This window comes from Pezoporus wallicus, unplaced genomic scaffold (assembly GCF_028554395.1).
Source record: "Pezoporus wallicus isolate ANWC-B61680 ecotype Strahan unplaced genomic scaffold, APGP_CSIRO_Pwel_v1 contig_5261, whole genome shotgun sequence".
Taxonomy (NCBI): domain Eukaryota; kingdom Metazoa; phylum Chordata; class Aves; order Psittaciformes; family Psittacidae; genus Pezoporus; species Pezoporus wallicus.
Window position 1 is genome coordinate 5,814,857 of NW_026642423.1, and position 27,110 is coordinate 5,841,966.

General features: G+C 39.5%; 1 protein-coding gene across 4 annotated transcripts in view; it reads right to left on the bottom strand.

The window, feature by feature from the left end:
• The window catches only part of CLASP1 (cytoplasmic linker associated protein 1), a 173,397-nt gene that overhangs the window by 64,769 nt on the left and 81,518 nt on the right, over nt 1–27,110 (bottom strand). For 2 of the 4 annotated variants that reach the window (XM_057430127.1, XM_057430126.1), the window contains exons 10-21: nt 26,584–26,657; nt 25,743–25,835; nt 24,277–24,422; nt 23,388–23,523; nt 22,636–22,706; nt 21,632–21,691; nt 20,820–20,897; nt 18,200–18,367; nt 17,390–17,439; nt 16,059–16,229; nt 5,174–5,281; nt 1,664–1,831 (exon numbers count right to left, since the gene is read on the bottom strand). In XM_057430127.1, coding sequence (XP_057286110.1) covers nt 1,664–1,831; nt 5,174–5,281; nt 16,059–16,229; nt 17,390–17,439; nt 18,200–18,367; nt 20,820–20,897; nt 21,632–21,691; nt 22,636–22,706; nt 23,388–23,523; nt 24,277–24,422; nt 25,743–25,835; nt 26,584–26,657 — 1,323 coding nt within the window. Of the gene's footprint in view, nt 1–1,663; nt 1,832–3,603; nt 3,631–5,173; nt 5,282–14,423; nt 14,448–16,058; nt 16,230–17,389; nt 17,440–18,199; nt 18,368–20,819; nt 20,898–21,631; nt 21,692–22,635; nt 22,707–23,387; nt 23,524–24,276; nt 24,423–25,742; nt 25,836–26,583; nt 26,658–27,110 lie in introns of all 4 variants that reach the window. The other 2 variants (XM_057430124.1, XM_057430125.1) reach the window with 2 other exon arrangements.

The window sequence follows — 27,110 nt, forward strand, 5'->3', positions numbered from 1 at the left end:
TACTGTTAGCTACTATACTATAAATACAAATGAATAATGGTATAAAGACGACAGCTCAAAAGCTATCCTCCATCCAAGCCAATATTACCATTTTCAAGATCCAAAAGAGGCAGAATTTCTGCAACTGAGTAGTAAAGGCAACACAAGTGTCAGACTCTCCTGTTCCCGTAACTGCCCAAAAGAACATGCTGTGGCCATCAACCCCAGGGAGGGGGGTGCATGAAGACACACAGCTGACTGATCTCTCAAAGTTCTCTCTTGCTCCCAAAGAACAAGGCACTGACTGTTCACAGGGAGCACAGCAGAGCAGTGAGATACAAATCACACTTTCAAAAGAATACAAGGCTCCCATAATATACCTGAAAGCAGGCAACCCAAGAGTGAGGATTTTACACACAGCAATTTCCCTTTATATGCTCAAGACTGATCCAAATCAGACTACATAATGTGATGATCAGTTTAAGCATGTGTGATGGTACTATGCATCATTTTTTGTTTCCCCCTAAAAAAATCAATGCTCTTCTACAGTGTGATAGCAGGACAATTACCTCTAATATTTGGGAGGCACTTTACATTTTAAAGGCAATGAACAGAAAAGCACGATGTGTTAATACAGAGGCCAATAAAATAGATCAGAAATGAGAAGAACACTGAATTTGGAAAAAATAAATCACAATGAACATGCAACTATTTCAATGAATCATAACCACATACGCACTCAGGTGCTTTAAATTCATTTCAATGTACTCAGAGTATTAATAAGATACTTCTCTACTGAAAACATATTCTAAATAGAAAGGTATCTTAAATGTAAAATAGAACTTCCAAGGCAATAGTTAAAAATTTAATAGTTAAAAATTTATAGCCCCCAACAGTAGGGCTATAATTTCAATCAATTTCAACCTACTAGTGAATTCTTTGGAGTTACAAAATAATTTAGTAACAGTATTAAAGTGTTGTTTTTCTACATAAGCTTCAAACTCCATTTAAAAATGAAACCAGTATTTACTTATTCTTCAGACAGCACACTGAACACCTTTTCACCTCATTCAGATACACAAAAGTTTATATATAATGATGCTTACTTACTCACCTGACTTAAAAAGAGTCTGCTGATAAATTTGAAAATAAAAACTATTATAGAATATTTACATAACAGTCACTGAAACAAGAATATTGGGAGCAGAGCAATTAAAGCATAAGTCTAAAATGCCATCTAACAGTGGCTCCAAATATTAAGGATGACAGAAGCAAGGGATTTAAGCTGCAAAATTTCTAAAATAATCCAAGAAGGTGCTTTTTGCCCTTCATTCCAACTGACTGTAAAGACTGCTTAATTCATTTTAAGACTAAGCTGTTGATGTCAAATGAGGTATTTTTGCTGCAATGGTTATTCGTGACAACTGTTTTTACTGCCTGATCTAATAACATCGCTCATGTTGAACTTCAAACAGAAGACATCTTATGACATCTTTAGGCTTACTTTGAAACTACAGCTCAACCTGGAAAATTAAAATTACTCTCCTACAAACCACAATGACATTAACTTGCCAGCTGAAAAACTCAGAAGAATAACAGTAACACATAAACAGTTTCCTAGTCAAGAGGAAAGTTCCTCCTTCAAGAACGCCTGCCAGTACGCCACTGCAGTGGCTATTCTTACCTAGTCCTATTCTGCTGGGACTCGTCTCTCGACTGCATCCCTGGCTCCGAGGGATCTTGCTGCGCTTCTCTGAAGATGATGGCACCGGCTGGACTCTGGATGTTCCACCACTCAGGCCACCATAGGCGCTTCCTAAGAGCTTACCCGGGGAACTGGACCGGCTACCAGCTAGAAGAGAACCACAAATAAGTTAAAAAACAACAACCAAACAAAAACCATAAAAAACTCCCTCAAGATTAAATATCATGACAGCAAAATTGGAACACAATCGGCTCTAAGAATTTGATCCAAATCACTCAGAAAACTAATGTGAGTGCTCCCCATGGGCTTTCAAAGAAGACTGAGGAAAGCTCATGGACAATAAACACTAGCATCAGCAACCCTGCCTATATGAACCATGATGCCCATGTGGGTTCAAGACCAAAGCAGACACTGCAATGTATGAATACCCCAGCTGACTTTGGGCAAGCTTGCGGAGCTGCCAGAAACAGCCTTGCAACATGGAATTCACAGTCTGCTTCACCTCCTTGGGAAGCAACACAAATTAGCCCATGTGGAGAGCTGTACTGCAGCATGCTGGCTTCTAGCACAGGTAATAATTTGTTGCAGTGTAGCTCAGGCACCTTCATGCTACACTGCAGTGGTGGCATTACTTTCTTACAACAGAAGCAGAACAGCACAATAAGGGGTAAACCACATGAGCACATCACATTTGTGGAGATGCTGGCTTACTCAGGTCTGACTGGTCAAACCTAAGCTATTTAGTTATTTTTCAGCTGGAGAAAATGTTTAGCAAGTTGAGTATGAGTAGTTGGTCTGTTTTATTTTTCCTTGTCTGTTTGACCAGTCCACAGCAAGTTCACATTTCTTCTAAGCCACACTGTCTGCAAGACAATCTACTGACTAAGATTTTTATTTATGTTTTTACATTCCAGATGCAGTAAGTATTTCTATCTGAAACAGTCTTGCTGTCTAACTCAATGAGCTGAAGAATACTCTTTTTTTTTTTTTTTTTTACCTGTGGATTTTCATTTGACAAGTTGTTAAAAAAGGAAGTAATGGCAGCTTAAAGTTAGTCATAAAGAACTGCAGGTAATAGATTCAAGAATCTCTTTTCTTCTTGATGTATATACACATCACAGAAAATTTGCTGCTGATACTATTATTCCTGATATTCAATTTGCTTGCTAAAACAGCCAGAAGAAGTGTATTTGAAAAGGTTGCAAGAACACTTTTGGGCAAAAACATTTGAACATTTACATTCTGACCCAATATTCATGTTGGGTTTTTCATAAAAAGTATCTACACATGTTAAAAAAATTTCAGTTCCAGATACTATTACACCCAGCAAGAGTTAAATATTGTTCTTCTGTCTTAATTTAAGAAGATATGCAATTCTACTGATCTCATGGACAACACCATAACATATGCATTATTTTTACTTACTTGCCCCTTCCAATTTCTTGGCCAAAGCCATTCTAGGTCAATCAAATAACATATTTCAGTACTGTATGTGGTGCTGGCTTTGCTCCCATATCCCTCCCCTAGAGTGAGAATATTTGTGACAGATGCCAGTCTCACACAAAGCATCCACAACCTAAAGCCAAAACTCTTCTCAGTTACGCTGAGCAATCTCACTCAACAGGTTTGTACCAGAAGGTCAGCAGGGTTGCACTGAAGTATCTGGAAGAAAACATAGTACCTAGGGTTTCAGCTGCAGCAGTGAGCCAGCTTCAATATGCTAAATGTATGCTTGCCATGTTTGATTACTAAAAGAAAGCAAAAATCACTTGCCATACGCATTTGGATTTATAACTTTAAGAAAGTGCTTTTTAAGTCTCATTGTTAGGAGAGAGTGAGGGAAACAAGCTAAAAGCTTAGCAGTTAAAAAATGTGAAGGAAATAAAGTGAGAAAGCAAGAAAGGGAAAATGTTTCTTACCACCAGCAGGATTAGCTGATCTGGATCCTTGATTATGAGGGCAGACCAAAGGACAGGCAAAAAGTGGATTAAAAGACAGCAAGACAATACAGTGTTCAGCATGCCATTTATGCTACACACAATACAGACAGATTTATTTACAAACATGTCACTCCTAAAGCCTCTGCAGAATTCAGTGAGTTAATGTGCAGATGCAACTAAGAATTTCCCAAGGTTGATCAACTTTTCTAGCTAAATGTTAACCAACACACCCAGACCCAAGTTCTGCTCTAATTTACACACCTGCCCAGTCTGCAGAATTGCAACAGGGTTATCCACTGTGTGGGCAAGGAGAATTTGGTCCTGTGTCCGTAGCATATTTGAATTCATAAATTATTTCAAGCAATGTCTGGCTTAAGGATAGAGATCACATCTCATTCGGCTAGGCTGGAAAGAGGATTCAGCAAGCAAGACTAAGGCAGCTGGTTCAGATATGACCATCCCAAATCTTCATAAGTCATTCTGTAAGAGCAATTAAGCCCATAGTCTTTGAAACCTTTGGATACTCAACTATTCTTTAAATAGTTCTGAGACTTGTCTCATTTGGTTTGATCACTTTTCACCAAGCTAATTTCAGGAAAAAAGGTCATTTCTGGCTTTAGATCAGTTTTAGGTTCCAAACCGAAGAAATCGATTCAGATGAGTATACCAAAGCCATAATTCCTTTATGACTTCAATGTAAAGATTTCCATTTGGCCCCATCCTGAATACACTACGTCCTTCTTCAGCTCTCCCAGCCTAACACAAGGCTATAAACTGCTTTTCCATCCCTCCAGCATGACAGAGCAAAGCAATGAGAGAATGAACAGAAAAGGGCTTTTAAATAAGGGTACAAAGCAAGACAAGTCCTCAGAACAAATAGGTCTTTCTACAAACCTCATCTCCTCTTACCCACAAGCTTGAAGGTCCTCAAAACATGAGTGGCTTTCTGCCTCTCCCCAATTCCTTTTAAATCTTAAGTGACAAATTTCTTCTTAGATACACATGACAAATAGGCAGCAGCACCCTATGTATGGCTCCTAAGGGAAAACCAAGCCTCTGCCAGGAAGCCAGAGAGCACAGATGTCATGTGCATCAGAGAGCAGAACGACCTCTCCTGTATCTACTCAAAATAGGTGATGTCCTGTTTCAAATTGATGCCAAATCCCATTAACTTTAGACAGCTCACATGTTACACATACAGCAATACAGTCACATAAGCAGGAGAAGCTCGGCAGGGCAAGAACCCAGGACAGCAGTCAGACACAGAGGGTGTCTCAGTGGGACCCAGCGCAAGTTTAATCCTACGCATCACAGCAACATGAAATTCTGGTGGTAAAACACATGGGAAAAAAAAAAAAAGGCAGCAACTAAGCACTATTTGGGGCCCTATTTGTCAGCAAGAGCACAAACTGAGTAGGGATTCATTTTGTCACATGTTCAAATGTCATTAGCAGAACTGAGCCCCATCAACAGCTGATGCTACTATAATTCAATATAAATATATTAATAATTATTTGTTCTGCTCCCCCAGAAATAAAACACTCCTTACGCTGGGACTGGGAAACTACTTTAGCCCGGCTGCGGCCTCGGGTATCAGCAGGCATTGAGGTGACGCTTGTGGCACTGCCAGAGCTCTGTCTCCTTGTACGAATCCGACCTGGAGGAATGCAAAGACAAAGTGTTAATAGGTTTCATCCAAAGGCAGCAGCTGTGTCTAATGTGTTGCCCTATGCTTGCAGGGTTGCTACACACACAATTAACAAGAGTACAAAAGAATTTTACAGGGAGAGGCGACATCTTTTATTAGACTGGCTGAGACACAAGGGAGGGCGTGGAAAGAGTTATGGTCCATGACTCCAAAGACTTCTTTGCTTTCTGTAATGCTATCAGCCAGTTTAATTAAAAAACATTACCTCTCTATACCCTTTGCATCTGTTCTATAGTAGCTTCTTTACAAAGGATCAGCAACAAAAATTTCAGCCTCCTAAATGCTGCTTCCTATATCAAATTATTACTTTCTCGCAAGGTGATCACTCTTGCAGAGAGAGGTGTGACAGATGCCCCCACAAATTCCATTGCTGGCATTTCCAATTAGCAGTTTGATGCTCTATATCCTGCTCTACATGCACAGGCTGACGTGCTCCCGTGAGAGTCTGTCAGTGCAGCCTGACTACGCTTTTATTTCAGGCTCACTGAATTCTCCCTGCTGTTTACAGATCCCTCGTATTTATCCAGAGATCAGTGTAACTTTACGTGTAACAGAGAGTCCCATTTAACACAATCAACATTGTGGAAAAATGATTCTGTGTGTCTCCTCTTTATTTAAGCAGAGAACGGATATAAAGCCTCAAAGTGTTCTTGGTCCTTTTTCTGTCCTTTCCTCATAAAAAAAGCCACAGAAATTTGAGCTAGAAAAGCTTACAGGGCCATCAGTTCATCCCCTTCCTGGGGCAGGGCTGTTTCCTACAAAATGTTCTTTCCAGTGCTAAGCTTCTATTATCTGTCTCTAGTTAATGGGAAAGAAATGATAATTAAGAGCAACACAAAGAAAGCCTCCAGTACTTTTCAACAACTTAGTTCTCAGCCAAATCTGAAGCTGTTTCTCAGGACTCATGCCAGTGCTATCCTGCATTCAGAGAATGACTTCAAGTTTCAGGCACAATAATAAAAGGAAAAAAACCACAACAGGTAAGAGAAGAGTCTAGACAACTGCGCCCACTGGTTACAGATATTCATCTCCTGCCCTCTGTCTCTACCATAAGCATACAGAGAAATACGAAGATATGTACTCCCCCCAACCCCCAAAAAAATAATTATGTCACATAAGGTACACATGCAGGACAAGACAATGGCAAGCAGCCCAGGCTGAACAGATTAAGAGCTCTGTTATTCTCCGAGCTCTCAAAATATTCATAACATGGTCTGCAAGTTTTTGATAAGACACAAAGTGACAAAGAGATGTTTAACTTTGAGAAGAAAGCTTAAACTTGTTTGCAGGGAAAAAAGCCTAGCAGACTTCAAACCTCTCTATCAGCATCTAATTTTAAAGTAACTCAGTATGTAAGATGCAGATATCTACATTCAAACAATGTTTGGAAACAAGGTATGGCAGAAATCATTAATGTAAAACTGGGAAAGCACAGACAAACCATTTTTTAATGGCTGGCTCAACTAAACAAGCTCTGAGCATGTCCACACAGGAATAACAGTCATGAAACTGGCTGCTAAGATGGTCTTACCACCAGTAACGCTGTAGATCTCCTCTGCTCTGTGACATTACTTGCCTCTTACAGTCTGCCTGACAGATAACCAGACATAACTCTAGGGCTCTCTGCTGGCTCATTCCCTTCCCTCTCAGGTTTGGCACATGTACAGCTATACAGAGACGACTGGAGGCACTGGGCGTCTTGCCGCAAGTCTTATACCGCAAGCCCTACCATAGGGTTCAAAGCAGGCATACATAGGGAAGGAGGCAGAAGGACCTCACGCTCTTGTCAGAAGCCTCGAGGCTTCCTTTTGTTTCCCACACCAAGAGGGTATCTCTGGTGGCAGGAGTACAAAACAGTAAGTTAGGAAGTTAAACCTGACGAGTCTTAGGAACCAGTAACGGAATTAACTTACATCCCTCCAGAATGTCAACAGGAGGCCTTGGCATTGCAGAAAGTCCCAGGGGTAAATCAAGCTGAAATTTAACATTACACACAGTAACTGACAATATTAGAAGACATGAGTACGGGCCAAGAATGGGTGAGAAGGGACTCATAATGTCTCCTCCTCCTCTGCACAGGCCACAAGATCATCAAAACTTTCTCGTTTTTCTGCATCTACAAAAGGAACAATATGCAGTAAGTGACTCTTTCACCCTAGAAAATACAAAGCCCAAAGAAATATAAACAGAAGCCAAGATTAACTTCTAATATCAAATCAGGGGACTTTAAGAAAGAACACTGAACTAAATGGTCAAACTTAATTAACATGTGAATATCAGCAGGATTAGAAACAGAGAGCTCAGCCTTATTTCAAAACCCCTGAGAGTTAGCGGACAGACCCCTACCAACTTCAGCAGCTTCCAAATAAATGAATACCCAGGAACAAAATTCTGCTTTCTTTTGGACAGGTAGATTTACACACTGATTTGGGCCTAATAGGTGTTAAGAGAGAACAGTACAAGACAAAAAGTTGCTCTTGCACAGGACAAACAGAGTCCCAACACTGATACTGGTTTTCTCATCCTTTGAAAAAGGCTGACAAGGGTTTGAACTCACGCTGCACTGGACATGCATCATACAAGTAACAGTAACAGCAGAAACCAGAAATTCATGATGCAAGAATGACATAATTGAACAAATCCTACAATTGCACAGGAACAGCTCACCCCAAGAGTACTTTATTTTTTAGTCTATGGGATAAAGTACAAATTCAAGGTCAAAGTTTTAACACAGTTACAAGCAAAAAAGTACCATCAGTTGTATGTATTCGTTGAAGCATGAATTGTTAATGCATTTTCCAAAGTTTTATTTTCTGAACTTTATAAGCTATTTATTTCTTCATACAGGTAATTAATCTTACTTGCAGCAGACAAATAGTTCAAAGTAAGTCACTTGAACCTACTCTTCAAGCAAAAAAAAAGTTAAGATGCCGAGCTTTCCCCATCCAAATAGGAGTTTCTAGCTGTAAAACAAAAAAATATCCAGCTGGAATTCAAAATTGCTTTAGGCAAATCTGTATGAGATAGAAAATCTTTAGAGCAATCTAGGGTGTTACTAGTGGTGAGGCACTGAAATGGGCTGCCCAAGGAAGCTGTGAATGCTCCATCCCTGGCAGTGTTCAAGGCCAGGTTGGACAGAGTCTTAGGTGGCATGGTTTAGTGTGAGGGGTCCCTGCCTATATAAGGGGGGTTGGAACTAGATGATCTTAAGGTCCCTTCCAACCCTAACTATTCTATGATTCTATGATTCTACACGTAAACTTAGCTTCACATACACAACTTTTAGATTAGTCTTATGATATCCAAAACCTATTTGCTTTATCATAATGCAAGACGAATCAGGATTTGTCTGGCTTGAAAAATATCAGTATTTTAATATATATTATGCCAAGTACAGCATGTATATATAGAAGTTCATCTATATAATAAAGTGTCTCTAGTACATTCCCTGAAGAATTTCACCTGCAAACAAGACTGCATTCACATCCAAGAGTTATTTGCACATAGGATTACTTGTGTGTCTTTACCATTTTACCTCAGACAGAAAAACTAGTTGCAATCAGGATTGGAAATAACATACCAAATAAATTACTGAGAGTTTCTGTTGTTGTTAAAATCAAGCAAACATCAAAACTTCTTTGCTTTCAAGTGGGTTTGTTTCCATATCTAGCTCAAACTGCACATGTAACAATTCATATTTCATAACCATTATTTTTCTGCTGCTTTTAAAAGGATTACTGTATCCTGACAACAGCAGCAAAAGAACAGACAAAGACCGTCCCAACTGTCCCCAAAAAACACAAAAGTATTCCAATAAAAAAAGCCACTGATCTAAATTCAACATGTGACACATCACTGTTGGTACATGGAATATCTTGAAAGGCTCCATGCTTCGTGTTAAGAAACCATTTGTGGAGGATGGGTTTAGGAGGTTTTGGTTTTATTTTTTAAAGTTACTTTAATTTACATTTTCACAACAATCAATGGATCAGAGTCAACCCTGAAATGTCTAACATCTGCCTAAGCCTAGGAAGGTTGTTTTGGTCGTCTTTTTTTAGAAAAAAAGGAAAAAGTGAAGGAAGAGTCGTATGTTAATGTTTCCATGTTACAAGAGGCTTCATCTGGCAGCACTGTTCTGAGCAACCCTGGGTGGGTACTGCAGTGTCTTCATCCCCAGTGCCCAGAACAGACATTGGCTTTATGAGACACAGCCTGTATATCACACTGAAGAAAATTGTTTTCATATAGTGTAAAAATTGTATATAACAGCTCCACAACTCAGTATAACTCATTCCATGTGGTAAATAGTGATATATATAACCATACAAGTTATATATATAACCACTAGGACAGTAATGGTCTCACTATGGACCAGGTTAATGCATTTAGGTTACTCAGCACTGGATTATTTCCCCCACTTAGAGAAAAACATTGTTAAGAGTCTCTAGGACCCCCCCCAGCTGTGTCACTGCTAAATGACACATGGGCATCTGACACACACACACACACACATCAATGAAAAACATGCTTTAAGAATAAATAGAAACTATTCCACTACTGGAATAGTTTCTATGCTTATTTAGCATGTGTCCAACATCATACTAGCATAACACCTGACTCTGCACCATAATTTCCTCTGAGAAGCAGTCAACCCTTACTGGAAACCATCAGGGTATGCTGTTTCTGGGTTTTGCATGAAAACTCCCTCCAAAGCAGAGGGATGAGGGAACAGTGCCACCACCTTGCCTTACACCAACATGCACAGGCAAATCAAGTCAGTACTTGCAAAAGGATGGACCAAGAGAACAAAGAAGCCCTCTACTTGAGCGTTTCCATTTAAGGTACAACATTCAGTCATACCTTTGAATCCAGCCTTGCCCCTTGAGGGCAAGGGAGAGCTTTAAGGCAGAAAAGAAAACAGGAATTTCTTACAATCTGTGTTACTCCCAAGCCTTTGGTAAGGTGCTCAAGATGCCCAACTGAGCAGATCATCTTTTTGAGCTGAAGTTATCTGAAAACTATAATAAACCAGATTTTATTTCCTTTCTGATGACTAATAAAAACTATCAAAAAAAATTGTGCCACTGACTCTGAAAACTGCTGATTTTGGTTTAAACTTGCCAGTTTCACGACAGACCAGCATTTCCCTCTTGGGAAAGGCTTGTCTTTATACCCACTTTGAGAAAAGGTAACCAGATAACAGAAAGGCTCTGGACCATTATTCTGTAATGAAAGTCAGCATTATGCACCTTTCAAAAATATTCCTTGAAAAGCCATTTCATGATAAAACAAGCAGAAGCTTTTCTAAGGTTTCCTTTTAATCAGGCATAAAAAACATAGCACAGCTGCTACCTGCATAGTACTAGCTGTGAAGTCCTGACTAGACTATGAAGATTTGGAACTTACAAGCTTTCTACCTGCAAAGCTCTTAATGAAGTTCAAGGGATTCCCATACATCTGGACAATCAAGACATAATGATGCATTATATGAAGATACAGCCTCACAGCAGAGAGACAGCAGAAGACCCACACAGATTTAAGAGATATACAGATTCACAGAAGGAAACTCATTTCAACAGCATTATGTCAATTGGGATGACGCTGCTTAAAAATCAAAGGACTGATACTCAGCTCTTGAATTCTGGCCACTGGCATAACCCACTCTACTTTGCTCCTGGTTGTAGAAGCCTGGCTCAAAAACAAAACACTGAGGAGAACTGAGGGCAAAGCAGATGGGAACTGCCAAGTTCACACAATGCTGGCTCCCGGATGAGGGGAAGGTGCAGAACTTTTACACTGTAGCTACAAAAAGCCATGATGGGAACCAGACTGCAGATTTAACATCAGGCTGAACCAGACAAAAACCCACAGGGATTTGCTCTCAAATGACTTACTGGTGACCTGAAAAAAAATAAAAATACAGGGACACAAATGTGGATGGAATTTCTGGTTTTCTGGTTTATGTTCCAACAGTGTCTCTTGCTCACACAGGTATTTCCAGAGCAAGGGGATGTTTTTTCTCTTCCCCTGCCCTCTTATTTTTTACATTTATATCAAGAAAGAAGTTTTCCCTTCCTTGTAGTTACTGACAAACTCTGCAAGATGAGAGACTTGGCAGAAGACCTTTCTCAGCTCTCATCTGTAGGACACACTGAATCTTGAACAAAAGCTGTTTTTCCCACAACTGTCTCAAAGGAAAACAAAGATGAAGAGTTTCATCCAGTGATTAAACTCATCCTTCACATGCTCTAGCTGTGGTGTGCCATGTTGTTGTAACTCTCCCTGATCTTCAGTCTTCCAAAAAATAGAAAATCCTACAGGAAAAAGAAGAGATGAGATCTGGTACTTCACACTAAGGGGATGGAGAATTCCATTTCTGAAAGTTCGTCTCACAATCTTTGCCTTCAAGTGACTTGTGTTTCAGTTCACAGAATAGTTGAGGCTGGAAGGGACCACTGCAGGTCATCTAGTCCAACCTCCCTGTTCAAACAGGGTCTCCTTGAGCACATTATTCCGGATTGTGTCCAAATGGCTCCTGAATATCTCCAGAGCAGGAGACTCCACAACTTCTGTGGACAATCTATTCCAATTCTCAGTCACCCTCACAGTAAAGTTCTTCCTCATGCTCAGGCAGAACTTCCTGTGCTTTAGTTTATGCCTGTTTCCTCCTACCCTATCACCTGGCACCACCAAGAGGAGCCTGGTCCCATCCTCTTGACACCTACCTTTCAGATACTTACATACATTGATCAGATTCCCCCTGAGCCTTCTCTTTGCCAAACAGGCCCAGCTCCCTCAGCATTTGCTCCTAAGAGAGATGCACCAGATCCCGAACCATTCTAGTAGCCCTTCCCTGACTTGTTTTATGAGCTCCATGTCTCCATTGTACTGGGGAGCCTGGAACTGGACACAGTATTCCAGGTGAGGCCTCACCAAGGCTGAGTAGAGACTCCTTGACTTGCTGGCCACACTCTTCCTAATGCAGCCCATTGGCCTTCTTGGCCACGGAGGCACACTGCTAGCTCATGGACAACTTGCTGTCCACCAGACACCCAGGTACCTCTATGCAGAGCTACCTTCCAGCAGATCTGCCCTCAGCCTGTACTGATGCAAGGGGTGACTCCTCTACAGGTGCAGAACCCTGCACTTGTCTGTTGAATTTCAACAGGTTCCTCTCTGCCCATCTCTCCAGCCTGTCTAGATCCTTCTGAATGACAGGGCAGCACTCTGGGGTACCATCTGCTCCTCCCAGTTTTGTAGCGTCAGCAAACTTGCTGAGGGTACTCTCTATCCCTTAATCCAAGAATAAGTTAAACAAAACCCATGGCAGGGGGTTTGGAACTTAAGGTCCTGTCCAACCCAAACTATTCTATGATTTTAATACTGGACCCAGTACTGACCCTCAGGGGACACCACTAGCTACAGTCTCCCACTAGACTCTGTGCCACTGATCATAACCCTAAGACCTGGGCTGCCATCTACTAAGACTCGTCTTGCCATCTACTCATCCAGCCTGCACTTCCTGAGCTTGCCTATGAAGACTTTATGAGAAACAGACAATGTCAAAAGCCTTTATGAAGTCCAAGTAGATTTTACAGATTTTTACCAAATCTAATCTGCTTCCAATGTAGCTGAACTGAAAAAAACAAACCCCCAAATCAAATAAAAATTCTCACCTTTCTGCATTATGACAATGAAACATTTACTAAAAATAAATGTATCCCAGAGGACAACTGTTTTAAGAAGCCTCCACAGATATTATTATCCTAGGAGAGGATTGAGATGCATAAGGTAGTTCATAAATTAACATTAAACGTCAATTAAATTTCAACAGATTAACATTTCAAAGTTAGGTCAAAAATAGAAAGGTTTGAGAACTGGGAAGAAAGGAAGAAAATAAAGAAGGGTCAGCAATGAATAAAAAAAAGCTCAGTATTGCAACAATTTGGAACTTTCATCTAATAAACTACTGATTTAGAAATACAGGTGTTTAGGCCAAGTTCATATTCCTTATCACTGACATCACAAAACACAAACACTTGTCCATGATGCAAAGCCAGTGCATCTCTCAACACTATATATCAGTTCCAAAAATGGTAGAGACCTTACCCTCTAGATAATAAATCAACGCCTCAATAATAGTAATGAAAAAACACATATCACAAAAGCACACAGTGGCCCTTCTCAGATCACCACACCCAAATACAAGCAGCCATCAAGGATACGAGCACAGTCCCACAAGACAGTAATAGATCCCTTGAAAAGAGACTTGCATCAGGAAAAAATGGGTTTGGAAGTATGGGGGGGTTCATTCTATCTAGGAGACAGTCTTGTTTTCAACTCCTGTCTACCTCAGAAAAACTGATTTCCCAGTGATCTTTTTCACTTGAGAAATAAGAAATAAAGAACAAGCTTTGACAATGAGCCAGAAAAACAGACTGGGAGCCCACGCAAACTAGCAGGCTCGGCGTTCTTGGAAAAAAAAAAAAAAAAAGCCTTTCCTCTAACTGTCTTAGATGTAAGCCATCTCACTCAGCTGACAACAAAAAGAGCTCAGGTTTAAAGAGGTTGACTAAATATTCCCTCCTTAGAGATCATTGTTTACTGTCCTCATTTTTCTGCCATGTGATCATGTCATTCAATTTTCTCACTGCCCAGTCTCTTCCCGAAAGCATTTGGCAGTTGTGACCTGAGCTTTTAATGGAAAAACACAGCAACCCTTTACACATCACGGAGCAAGAAAACACAAGCCCCGGGTTGGGTTGGTTGTTTTTTTGTGTGTTTTGTTTTCTTTTTTAATCTGTGCACAGGTCACCTTCAACCAAAAGCAGTCCTTTAAATACAAAAACCCACATACAACTTTGTTATCAAAAGCCAAGTCACAAAAGCAGACTGGTGCCTGTTACCAGGGAGGAGCTCAAAGAGAAAGTGAAGAATACCCCATGGCATCAAAATGAGCAGGACAACCATGCAACACTTCATGCAGGTCACCAGTGAACATGGATGAGAACCAGATAACACTTTGAGAACAGAGACCAGGTAGGGTGGTACAACTTTGGACACACCTCAGTTACACAGAGAGACTGCTTACCCTCAGTTTTAGTGGTAGTACCATCTTTAGGCAAATTAAAAAAAAAAAAAAACAAGGAAAGGGTTAATAAGGAAAATTAGTAACATCAACAGAAGTGGGCACTATGTATTAGCTACAGAAATATGAAAAAAAAATATAACACAAAGAAATGAAAGAAGTTTGAGCAGCTTGATGTTTCTGAAGAAGATGCTTCCAGGTTTTCCCTCCTGCAGTAATCAAGTCTTTGCCAAACTTCATTTTCGTTGTTTGCCTCTCCACTTCCCTCATGGGCACACACAAGTGAAAAGCTTCCCTACTAGCTCAAAGAGAAAGCAGGCTCCTCAGAAGTACCACATTTGCTTCAGTTAAAAATAATGCTGCTTTTCTCCTACAGTCTCTTTTAAGACCAAGACTAATGCTGTATTCAGTCCCCGGCTTCAAGGACCAAGCCAACATTAGTATATACTTCCCACCCTTTTCCATTCTTCTTCATAACATAAGATTGTTCAAAAGCAGTTTTGCCACTGAAGCCAGTACACAGCACTGACTGAAAAAGTTGCATCTGTAAGCTCAAAAGCATGCTATTATTGATCAACTTCATGTTCTGTATTACATTTTTACTGCAATGTATCTAAATCTTGAACCAAGAATGAATAATTTAAGTCGGAATAAGAATTCAACTGCTGAACCAAATGCAACCAACATATTTAAGCCAAGGTAAAACATTTTAGATATGAAAGAAACCTGTCCACAAAAGGAATCTATAGAAACCACCCCTATGTAATTCATCAAGCGTATTTTATCAGACTAAAGATCAAATGCCCTACATTAAGGAGAAGACACTTCTCAACTCAGTGAAGACAATCTACACAGCTTAAATCAAGATCACCGATTTCTGATTTTTCCCCTCTTGTAAAAGTAAATCAATGAAAACAGCTCTGTTGAGCTGATCATAACCAAGTTGAAGCTCTGCAAGTCTGGTGTCAATCACCGCCTTGCATTTCCTCCTCCATGATTCCTTCAATGGCATCTCAAAGAGTGAAAGATCAAACACAAACTTTGTTGTAAGAAACCCTGAGGCACCTGAAAGTGATATGCAATGCTCTGAGAGAATAATGCGACATGTGGCTATAGGCCAGAAAGAGTCAGCATAAGAAACAGATACCCTGCATGATGAAATTAGAAGGCAGATGACTTCTTTGTTTTTACATCTCTCTTTTGTAAAATAGAAAGCAGTCAAACTCAACTAAGATGTACTATTCAAAAGATAAAACAGTTAATAGAAAACCAGTTTCAGGAAAGGAGGGAAGGAAGATAAGAAAAAGAGACAGAGGGACATGTCAAAAGGAACTGAGCAGTCCTCAACGTCTCAGAATCATAGTAAGATCTGCTTTTCCCCAGAAGAAATGAGGAGGAAGGAAGGATGAGACACAGACTATTATACAATTCAAAACCTAAGAAGTTGCTTCAAGTCAGTTCTGTTGCAAATTTTTTCCTTATTCCCAAAGGGCAAGAGATCACACACTGATCCTAGAGAGCTGGTAACTATCTCAGGGATACATTCTTCTAGTTAAGAGTTCAATATTCAAATAAAACTATGAGGCACTTTCTACTAGCAAAGAAAGCTAACTGCAAGAGTAGAACACGTAGATTTACCTAGTGATGCGTATGAGCCTGGGGGCAAGGCTGCAGCAGAACTGAAGGGGGTGGATGATCCAGAAGACGTCACTTTTGACTTGGCACTAGCTGCTGCATTCACATCGACGTCACTGCGGGATCGCTGCAGAGATCCTGGTGTTGACACAGATTTTGTACTTACTGTAGATGCTGCAGATGGGAGTGGGAGATCCAGAATAAAGAAGATTAATTTTTTTTATCTGTGTGCTTCAAAGAGCCTGGCAAGCAGTTTAATGTACCATTTTTAATGTTCCCTGCTGGTACTGAAATACCTAAGAATGCTTTATCAGGGCAATGTAGGCTTCCCCACACTGCCTGCAAAGATATTTCAATGCTAACCTGATGCTACCTCTAAGAACTTTATCAGCCACTAGCCTAAATGCTGAGACCAAAAAGGCTGCCAGGCCAGTAATAAAGAAATTTCTAACAGAACCTAGATGTGAAAGTTCAGTGACAGTACCCATCACCAGCTTGGGAGTTGCTGGCCAAAACAGACCTGCAAGTCCTTCAGTCCAGGTCCTACTAATTTCCTTTCCAACACCTCATCTTCTCCTGAGGACTGCTGTTCCCATCATTTGCAGATGCTTACCTTCTTAAGCATGAAGCTTGATTATTCAGCTGTAAGCAAACATGCATTTGTATGCACAATCAAGTAGGTAACACAACAATAACTCCTTGAATCAAAGGTCTCAGAGTGTACTGCATACACAAGCCAGCCAGAACCCGATCTTAGTCTGGTGTAGAAGGCAGGTTATCTTTTACCAAGAAAGTTTTGTCTATTATATTTTGTATTAAAATTTATTACTTATTGTATGCATTTACTTAGAACAGGAAAGCTGCACAGAAATATTCCATCCAACAGTAAGAACAGATTAGCGAAAAGACGGAATTTAACACTGTAGGACTTGTGTGCAGATGACGCCTCCAGAAAATGCTGAAAGCACAGAGAATAAATGACAGTACATTGAAAAGCTGAACACATTATTAGACTACGTATGTTTTAGCATCAGCGGTGGTTTATTGCACAGCTAAACGTATCTTGGCTGCAGTTTCCAAGGCTTTTTAGCCTTCCTTTCAGGTGCAAGCAAAAACAGTTATCCTAACTTTCAAAAGCATTATATCAGCAGCTGATGCACAGAATGTGGTGTACAACCCAAAATTAATTAAAAATTTCACATACTTAGTTGCTATTTTGAGAAGTAAGCAGTGATCAGAGTTGTTCTTTGCACATCATAGTGTCTGAAATTCTCATTCTAATTCATCACATTTCATCAGCAACACTGAACACGGTTTTCAGCTCCTGTTCTCACCTCTGGATGTAGTACTTCCAGTAGGACTTCTTTTGGCAGACAAAGGACGGCTAGAAGATAAATAAATATTTATTAAAACAAAACCAGTATTTCACAGTCATCAGTAACCGTGTTATTTATTTACTCAGTAAACACACTGAGCTGATAGGAAGTTATTTATATACTGGAATAGACTAACAAAATTTATTGCTTAAGAGTAAATATGATACCACCATGAAATTATTTACAAAAGCACTAAGAACAGAATTAGTATGCACATTATTTGACTAAGAGAAGATTTTAAGAACACTTTCTGTATATTTTAAAAGTTACATCAATAAGTGATAGATGTTTTTCATATAGGTCTTATACTTAAATTGCAGACATTGGAGTCCCAAGTTGACTGTATCTCTAAGGCGAGCTAAAATACATACATTCAATAGAAGCATTACATAGAATTGCAGTTACAACTCTAGTTTAGTTTAAGTCTTATTTTTTTTCTCTCTCTCTTATGTGGAAAGAGGCAGATTTACACCTCAAGGATTGATGCTAAACACAAATTTTTAATCCAAGCATTGTTTTAAGTGCACCTGGAATTATTTACGGAATCAATATACTGATTTATTATTTTTTTAAGCCAATAATAGGTTTTGCTGGCTTTTGATTTTAATGCAATGCTAGCTAAAAGAAAAAAAAAATAAAAATCTGGAGTAACAAGTGTTGAGGCCAAATGATAACCAGATGAAACATAGCAATGTGATAGCTCCCTTCAATTCAATGGAGCTATCCATAGTTGTTTAAATTGAGAGGTAATAACACCAAAAGACTTACTTGAGACTCTCCTGGGAGCTGGAGGAAGAGCGATCTGACTGTGGCAAGGACACGATGCTGTCAGAGTTCTTCAAATGTGACTGCAGAGCCTTCTGGTAAGAAGATTCCAAGGTGTGATACAAATGCTCTGCCTCTCGGCTGAAGTGACTGTGGAAACCCCAATAACACCTGGAAACAAGGCACAATACAGTGAGTATTTCCTTGTCATGTTTTAGGGGGCAGCAGAACACGGGCAGAGTTAGAACCCTTTTCACTACTGCCATTATTGGCTCCTTATACTAGTCATTTTAACCATCTACCGCCCCTACGACACACTTAGTATCACTTTCTTTGACCCATTCTAACAGGCACACAGAAGACAAACCACATGAAAACAGGAAGAGAGGAATGCACCATTTGGTGTGTTGTAAAAACACAAGTACCCAATAAACCTTTATTACAGAAGCAACTCTCATCCCTTTGGCTATCATACATGTGAGATGGTAGACCTACTAGACTAATACTAGTATGGGATGGATGCTCAATAGCTACTTCAAAAACATGCCAAAAGTGGAACACACATACATGGGCCTGATTCAGGAAAACACCAGTGGGTGTTGTTTGCTTCCTTAAGTTTAACAAACAGCTCTCCCACAATTTTGCAGAGACAAATCTGTACCGAGTTGAGGCTATTGAGTGCCTTTTTGGGAAAAAACAAGGAAAAGGAAATAGATGTTCCTATAGACTTCCAATCAGTGTCATGCTGAAAATAAAAGAGCATTTTAAAATGAGGGAAGAATTCTTCTCTGGTCCAAAACTCCTGGCTCATGGTTAAACACCATTCATTCTCATCATAAAGGAGACGAAGACTCTCAGCACTTTTCAGGGGGCAATTAATGGGCAGTTTAAGAGTAAGACTGTTAAATGAATCAAGAATTGTCCTCAGTGCCTCACGAATCACATGCATTCTGATATCACTAGAAGGCAACAAATTTCTGTCTTACAATCACCCACACTGCTAATTAAGAAACGTGAAGAGAGAAATAAGCAAGTTTTCTGAAGTCTCATGCCATTCCCCTAGTGGTCTGTTCAGCTTAACTAGTCACCTGCTGTGAAGTCTCAGTGCCTACTGTATTTTTCAGTGATGGACACATTATCTTTCAAAAGGGTTTTAAACAGTCCTGCTGTGAAACACCTCTGCTTATAATACAGCATTTAGATTGATAAAATCTATTGTTCATTGATTTAATGTTTCACAGCATTCTTTTTCTTAAGAAAAAAATTTCTGTAGCTTTCTGTCCAGGAGAGCATGATCCTAGTATATCAGCATACTAATATAAGTGCAATCACATAATGGAAATTTAAGAGATATTATTATTGCAGTGTAATAAAATATTTCCTTAATTTAAGATACCAGTTAGGAATGTACTAGGACAAGGGCTCTAATTTCAAGAGTAGCAAATAACAATAGAATAGAATATTTCAGCTGGAAGTGACCTAGAACAATCATCTAGTTCAGCTGCCTGACCAACTCAGGACTGACCAAAAGTTAAAGCGTGTTGTTGAGGGCATCCAAATGCCTCTTACACACTGACAGGCCTGGGGCATCAACCGCCTCTCCACGAAGCTTGCTCCAGGGTTTAAGCACCCCCTTGTTAAAGAAATGCTTCAAAATATCCAGTGTAAAAGCTCCCCTGGCACAGCTTCGAACTATTCCCTCTCATCCTACCACTGGATACTAGAGAGTCAAGATCAGCACCTCTCTCTTCCACCTTTCATCCTCAGGAAGCTGTAGAGAGCCTCCTTTTCTCCAAACTAGAGAAGCCCAAAGTCCTTAGCTGCTCCTCACAGGACACTGCTTCCAGCCTTTTCACCAGCCTTGTTGCCCTCCTCTGGACACAATTCAAGGACTTCCACATCCTTCCTTCAATTGTGGGGCCCAGAACTGCATACAGTATTAAAGATAAAGCCACACCAATGCTGAATACAGCTGGATAATTGCGTCTCTTGACTGGCTGGTTATGCTGTGTTTAATATACCCAAGGATGCAGTTTGCCCTCTTGATTGCCAGGGCACACTGCAATCAGCACTGGACTGTCAACCAGCACCCCCAGATTCCTTTTTGCAGGGCTACTCTCCAACCACTCCTCTTCCAGTTTATACTTGTGCCAAGCATCACTTCATCCTAGGTCTTGCATACAGGCCAAAAAGAGAAAAAATATCAGAAATAATAATATTTTTGTACTAAACAGGAGCAATCTCAGTTAACTGCAAGCAGCTCAAATGTCAAAAAGACAGATAAGGTTACAAGTTCTCTATTCTAGACTCTTAGTTACACGCTCAGACATAAAATGGCAATAAAACATTACAAGAACAAAGTGAAACCAGTGAAACATTATTAGAAGATGCAATACGTATATAACACAGCTCCATGTGATCAACCTCATATGACAACTCCTGCTGAAGTATGCAGTCTCATTGAAGTACACACTCCCACTGAAGCCAAGGCAAAGTTGGCATCAACTGCCAGGAGAGAATCTAACTTGTCTGGACTTCAATCTCCAACATGCAATAACACTGACAACACAACAGGGGCAAAGAAGGGGAGGAAGACAAGACACCAACAACAGCATCCACTTACTTTCTTGCCTCTATCCTGGCTTCAGAGTCTGCATCATGAATTCCCTTCTTTATTGTTTCAGCTAACACTGATATGTGTCTGAAATAAGGAAAACATTATCCAGCAGTACAAAAAGATGCATCATATAAACAAATGAGTAATTTGATTTTGCCTTGGTTGTGAACAGCAGTTCATCACATCTACCCATTTCCTTTGGAGCCTTCATTTACTTACTTGGTCTTACAAACCAGTTTTCTCTCACCCACACTGCTGACTAGGAAAAGTCAAGCAGCATTCTTCAGAGGTCAGTCTTTAGTTAGCCACAGAAACTGCCTGGGTGCAAAACCACTCTCTTAAACATTCAATAGTCTTGTGCATTCTAGGGCTAAGGAAATTGTGTCCCAGTCTCTTTTCCCCCAGTTACTTTTAATTTTAGTCTGAAGTACTGTAGGAGCCTCAGAACCTCCCAACAGATGTGCTGTAGCCTTCACTTCATCATCTCACTTCAGGGTGAAAGGGGAAAAAAAAAAGACAAAAAAAAACCCAAAACAAACCAAACAAACAAACAAAAAAACCACACACACAAAAAAAAAATCTGTTGAGTTGAGAGATTCACTCAGCCAGGTTTTACAAAGCTGGCATAGGAGATAGACTCATTGAACTCTGACTGCCAGAACAAATAGTGTGTGTGCACATATGTACATGCTTTTTTGTGGCAAAAAATCTCTACAAGACCTACCTGATATAATCTCTCCTCCTAGATTATCCTTTCTCCAGAATTAACCCCCAGACATATGCAAGAAATCATTAACCCGTTTGTTTTCAGAGCTTACCTTTCTAGGGAGTGTGTTTGCCACTCCTGCAACAGCAAATCTAAAAATTCAAAACAGCGCCTGAGAGAAGAAAGAGAAGAAATGCTGAGCTCTCAGAGTTAACAGAGACACACTGACTGCCATGCCTGCCTTTGAACAACAGCTGTTTTTTGTTACGAAGTTTTTTAGGACATTAGAATTTGGTAATGACCCTGATAACAAACATCAAATGCCACCAATAGAGTCTGAAATAGTAACCAGAGTCAGCTCAACTCTGGATAGAGGGATTCATAGAACACAATCCAGAAAGCCTCTTTTTTCATTAAATGGGATACAGGCCCAAAATATTCATGCTTTCTATGCTTCGTCCCTGTTAAGACTTCACACAGAAACTTCACATTTAGCTTCATGTGGAGACGGATCTTTTCATATTTAATCTCCCTTCCTCATTTCAGGAAACAAAAGCAGAAGTCCACTGTTATTTGTTCAAGGTTTGTGACCAAATTCAGCAATCACAAAGCATTTTTTGGCTAAGTGGAAGAGAACTAGCTGATCTACATGGACTGGGCAAGAGTCTCACAGTGAGGGAGTGGACTGAAATATACTCAGATTTTAAGTGCAGAGGAGACCATTAACACATCCAGTTCAAATTCAGATGATGCCATCACAGAACACTACTTCTACTGACTGGCTCAAAGAAAACATTTAACTGTAACTGCTAGTAATAGAGAACAGGGACATGTCTGTAAAAAAGCCAAAATAATACAATGTTATAACGACAAAGTTCAGTTTAAATTAAAAAAATAAAAATATCTGTGGAAAAATGACTTCTCTGCAGTACTGAGACTTATACAAGACAGCTGACTTTGAATTTGATCCCAATTCATGGGGGAGAGCAAGATGCATGCTTCAGGTGTGCATATCAACCCTTTTCATGAATAAAAACAAATACATAAATGTTACCAGAAAGTACATGTGAACCTATTTACCAGTAAAACAAAAGTAAATTCAAACTTAAGGCTTACCTTCTAACTGCAACAGACTTGGAGGTACAATTACTGGTTATGATGGGTATTAATCGAGGGATGTGTGTATGCTAGAACAAAAAACAACCAGGGAAAAAACTTTACACAACAGTTCCATGGAACAAAAAGCTATCTCTTTCAGTGACCTGACCCAGCATGCAGATACTGTTCAATTCTTAAAAAAGGAACTGCTAAGTAAAGGAACACTAAGATACAGGAAGATATTTTGATTATTTGTTAAATACCTTCAATATTTTATTTTTTTGTATGATGACAGGCTGCAGTGAATCAAGGAGCTGAAGTCACACAGTAGGATCTAAACTGTCAGTGGTGACAACTTGAAAGCTATCAGGCTATCTACAGCTTCCCCAATGAATCATTAGACAGAAGTTACTTCTGTGACCTAATGGTTTCAGGAAACATGCAGTGTCTGTGAGGAGTTTTAGAGCATAATTAAGAGGATGAGTGTGTCCTGCAAGGCAGGTTTAAAGCCCATTCAAAGAAAAAAGTTTGCTCAGCTCTTACGGGGATGCAAATATCATACTCTGCAAAGAAATATTTTTCATACTATCATGGCAGGGTTTAACTATCATCATCTACACAAAGCTGCATGACATCTGAGACAGCCAAACCCAGCACAAGCAGATAAGTAGATTAGGCACTTATTCTAATTTTCATTGCATCAACATTCATATTTCCTCAAACTCCACAGTATTTGGAAATAACATTGTTCTTTTTTGATGTATACTTACTCGAATGATTAATCTAACTGCTACAACACCAGAAGTGGCCATGACTTTGGCACTATTCGGAATTAGATTAAAAATTGTTGGCATGATAGCTTCTGCCCCATGGTCAAACTTGTTTCCCAAAACTGATGATAAATGTCTGAAAAACAGAATGAAGTCATGCTGGTAAGTCATGCTGAGGATTAAGTGAGTTCTACAGAAATCTGACATAAGCACATCTGACATCTCAGTCTTCGTAACTGTCATCTCCTCTCCAACTCCGAACGGGAGAACACACCACGCCTGAAAAAACAGTTTCTTCACTTTCCTTTCAAATGTCTATACTATACCCATCTGAACTCTGAGAAACAGTAAGTTCAGCATAAAATAATGTAACTAGCACAGCTAAAAGTTTATTATCAAATGGGATCATGCCGAAAGAATGTATTATTCTGAACTTGTTAGTTTATGTTACAGTTCCTCTGAATCTGCCTATTTTGCTTAAGGATACATAAATTTAAAAAAAAAACTGTAAAAAACACTGTGGCACCCTTCTTCTTGAAGCATTTCACAAAGGATAAACTATCAAACCTAAGCAGCTCAGCCCAAGACAGAACAAAACAGGCATTTTCAACCTTATTGTTCAGTCCTTCCCTACTCAGCGCATGAACGCCTGGCTTGCTCATTCTTTCAGCATGCTTCAACTCAGCATCGTTTAAAACTCGGGAACAAAGTCTGACAGAACTACAATTAGTGGCCTACATGGATGCGGTATTAAACAGCTGTAGCAAAAGCATGTTCTACCTATAACCATGTAGACTAGCTGCCCACGTTACATCCTAAATGTGTTTTAACCAGTGCCTGTTCCTTTTTGATACATCACAGCTCAAGTGTATTTAGAAAGTAAACTCACCCCAACGTGATACAAGCCTCTCGTACTACTTGAGACCGCAGGTCTTTAGCGGATAATTTAAATGCTCCGTCCAGAAGTCTTAAGTGTTGGAAGAAGTTATCATATTCTGCAGCTCCAGCCAAAAGTAAGGAGCGTATCTTTTTCAACTGTTAGCACCATAAAAGAAAGCAGTGACTTTTAATGAGCAATAAATACAAGATCAGTTATGTTCAGGGCTGATACTTGGTTTCCAGGATCCTTTGTACAATTGTTTTTAAAGTCCAAGCAATTCTATTATTTCAGATCTTATATTCAACTCATAGGTTAAGGTACAAAGTATGATAATGTAAACAACCAGCTATTACAGAAATCCGTAACTGTTGTATATAGCTGCTCAAACTGATAGTTAATAACCCAACCATTACTTTTTAAGCCAAAATATATCTTAAAGGTTCTCCTCTACTTCCCTCAGAAACCAACTATTTACAGCAGCTTCTAAAGCTTAGGTCCTCTTACAGTTGACTATTGTATTAAAAAGATTACTAGACTTAAAGGGCATGGTTCATATTCAGATTTGAGTAATACTGACATATCTAGAAGATGCTCACTGACTTCATTAAATTTATTATCTGATTGTATTAGAAGTGGAACCCTGACCCCATCAAAATGGGAAATTTTCTATTAATATTACAGGGACCACCATATCATCCTATACACATTCTTCTGGACACCTTCACAGACCCTCATGTATGCTGATGCATCTGTACAGTGGCTCCATTTAAGTTCACTGTTACAAAGAACAAAAAAAAAAAACCACAAAATAAAACAACCTGAAGTAAGCTGAATCAGCACAATTTGCCACTCAGATCCATAATACAGAATTTGACAGACATGTCAAAGTTGTTACACCAGTGATGAAAGTTTTTGGTGGAGGCAAGATCACGCATCTATATATATCATGACAACAGAGCTCACCTCAGTAAATAAAACAGTCTTGGCATGCATACAACAGATCTGATTTTCCACTTCCACATTTCCCACAGTCATATTTATTTATTCAAAACTTAAGTGTGTAAATTCTTTCAGAATTATTTTACACCTTCTTTTGCAAAAGTATAAATTATCTCTCTATAAGTAAAGTGATTTTCTGCCTCATCAGGAAGTTTAAAGATAGTCTAAATATAACTTCTGACATAGCAAATTTCTAGTTCTACATTTGGATTTGCTGTCTGACTTCCAGTTCAACCTGATCCTATCTCAACAGATTCTCATATACCAAAATAGCATTTTCCTTCACATATATAAGGTTTAAATCCAGTCTCATAAGGAAACATTTACCCCAAGCGTGGGGTAACATTAACAGATGTTCACCACTTAAACTATGTTCTAGACATACTCTGGTTTTCCCAGTACCCTCTTCACAGGATTAAGCTCAGTGCAGAAAAATCTTATATTAATAGAGTTCACACATGAAGTTCACTACTTACTGCAGAAACTCTCTGTTCCCAGTCATGCTTATCATCTGATAGTATCTCTCTTATTTTGTTTATGGATTCCTCAAGATCACGGCTGGAATAAATCTGCAAATTTAAATACAGAGTAGCACCATAATGCAAGATTCACTCCAAAAAATCAGATCACTTCACAACTACGTTCTTATGCCTTTTGTGCCTCCCTGCTTAAGTGTCATGTGCTAACCTTGCAATCAAAAATTACTAAATGACAAGATGATTAAAGGATCATATTTTATTATTTCACCATATTTCCACAATTTTAAACAGCACTCCTGCAGCTACTAGTGGCTGTGTTAGTAAAGACCTACAGAAGATCACGAGTGGATACATGTGCTGTTCAGCTGTCCCCCATAAATAAAGTTCTGGTGAAAGAGAGGAGATACGTGACATGGCTCTGCTAAATCCATTTCCTTCAGTTGTCACACTCACAGCAGCAGCAATCCTGGAAACACAGGTCACCTTTATTGCCTTCAGTTCCCAGATGGTACAGATGAAACGTAGAGAGGCTTCTGTTGACTTAAGTTTTTGTTTGACCAGCCTGCACTGTGCAGCACACAGCCACTTCCAGCCCCATATGTACTCCTGTGATACCTCTTATCACAACCTTTCCACTCCCATTCCCACTTCTGAGGCTTTCACACAAACTATTGGCAGATACCACCATTTAAAGCTTACCTCCCTCCAACTTCTAACTTGCCTTCCCCTTAAAGATTTGCCATTACAATGAAGCACAATTTGTCAATGATTAAGACTAGAACCTGTATATATCTTCAGCTTTTTAGTACTGTGTGTTTTAACATGTAATTCTACTTACCTGAACTGTTGGGACATCTTCAAATGCTTTAATAAAGTCTTCTTCATCCACAGCACCTGCTCCCTCTTTGGCTGCTGACATACAAATGAAAACGCTTTTTCTATCTTTTTAACAATAGAATCAATTAAGAAACCATCAGCTATCAAGGCACTTATTAACGAGAAAATTCATCATCCATGCAGGCCTCAGAGTGCTGCAGATGTAATGAAAGCAGAGACAGGGAAATTCAATGCCAGGCACAGACTAGACAATCACAGCATCCTTCAAGTCCTAGGCACAGAGGGCACATTAGGGAAGTCATTACAGTAGTCACTCAACAGGGGACACAGCATGAAAGATAAAAGGGAATATTTACTTTAATTATACAGAAGATTTTATTTTAAAGAATTTAATCTTATCTACAATAGATGAAGGTGCAGATCTGACAGGTGCACAAACAGACAAATGATAAGGAAGATAAAAAGTCTCTGGAATATTAATCAGATTGGAGACTACCTGATACAGAGAACTTTCCCCATTTCTCTAGG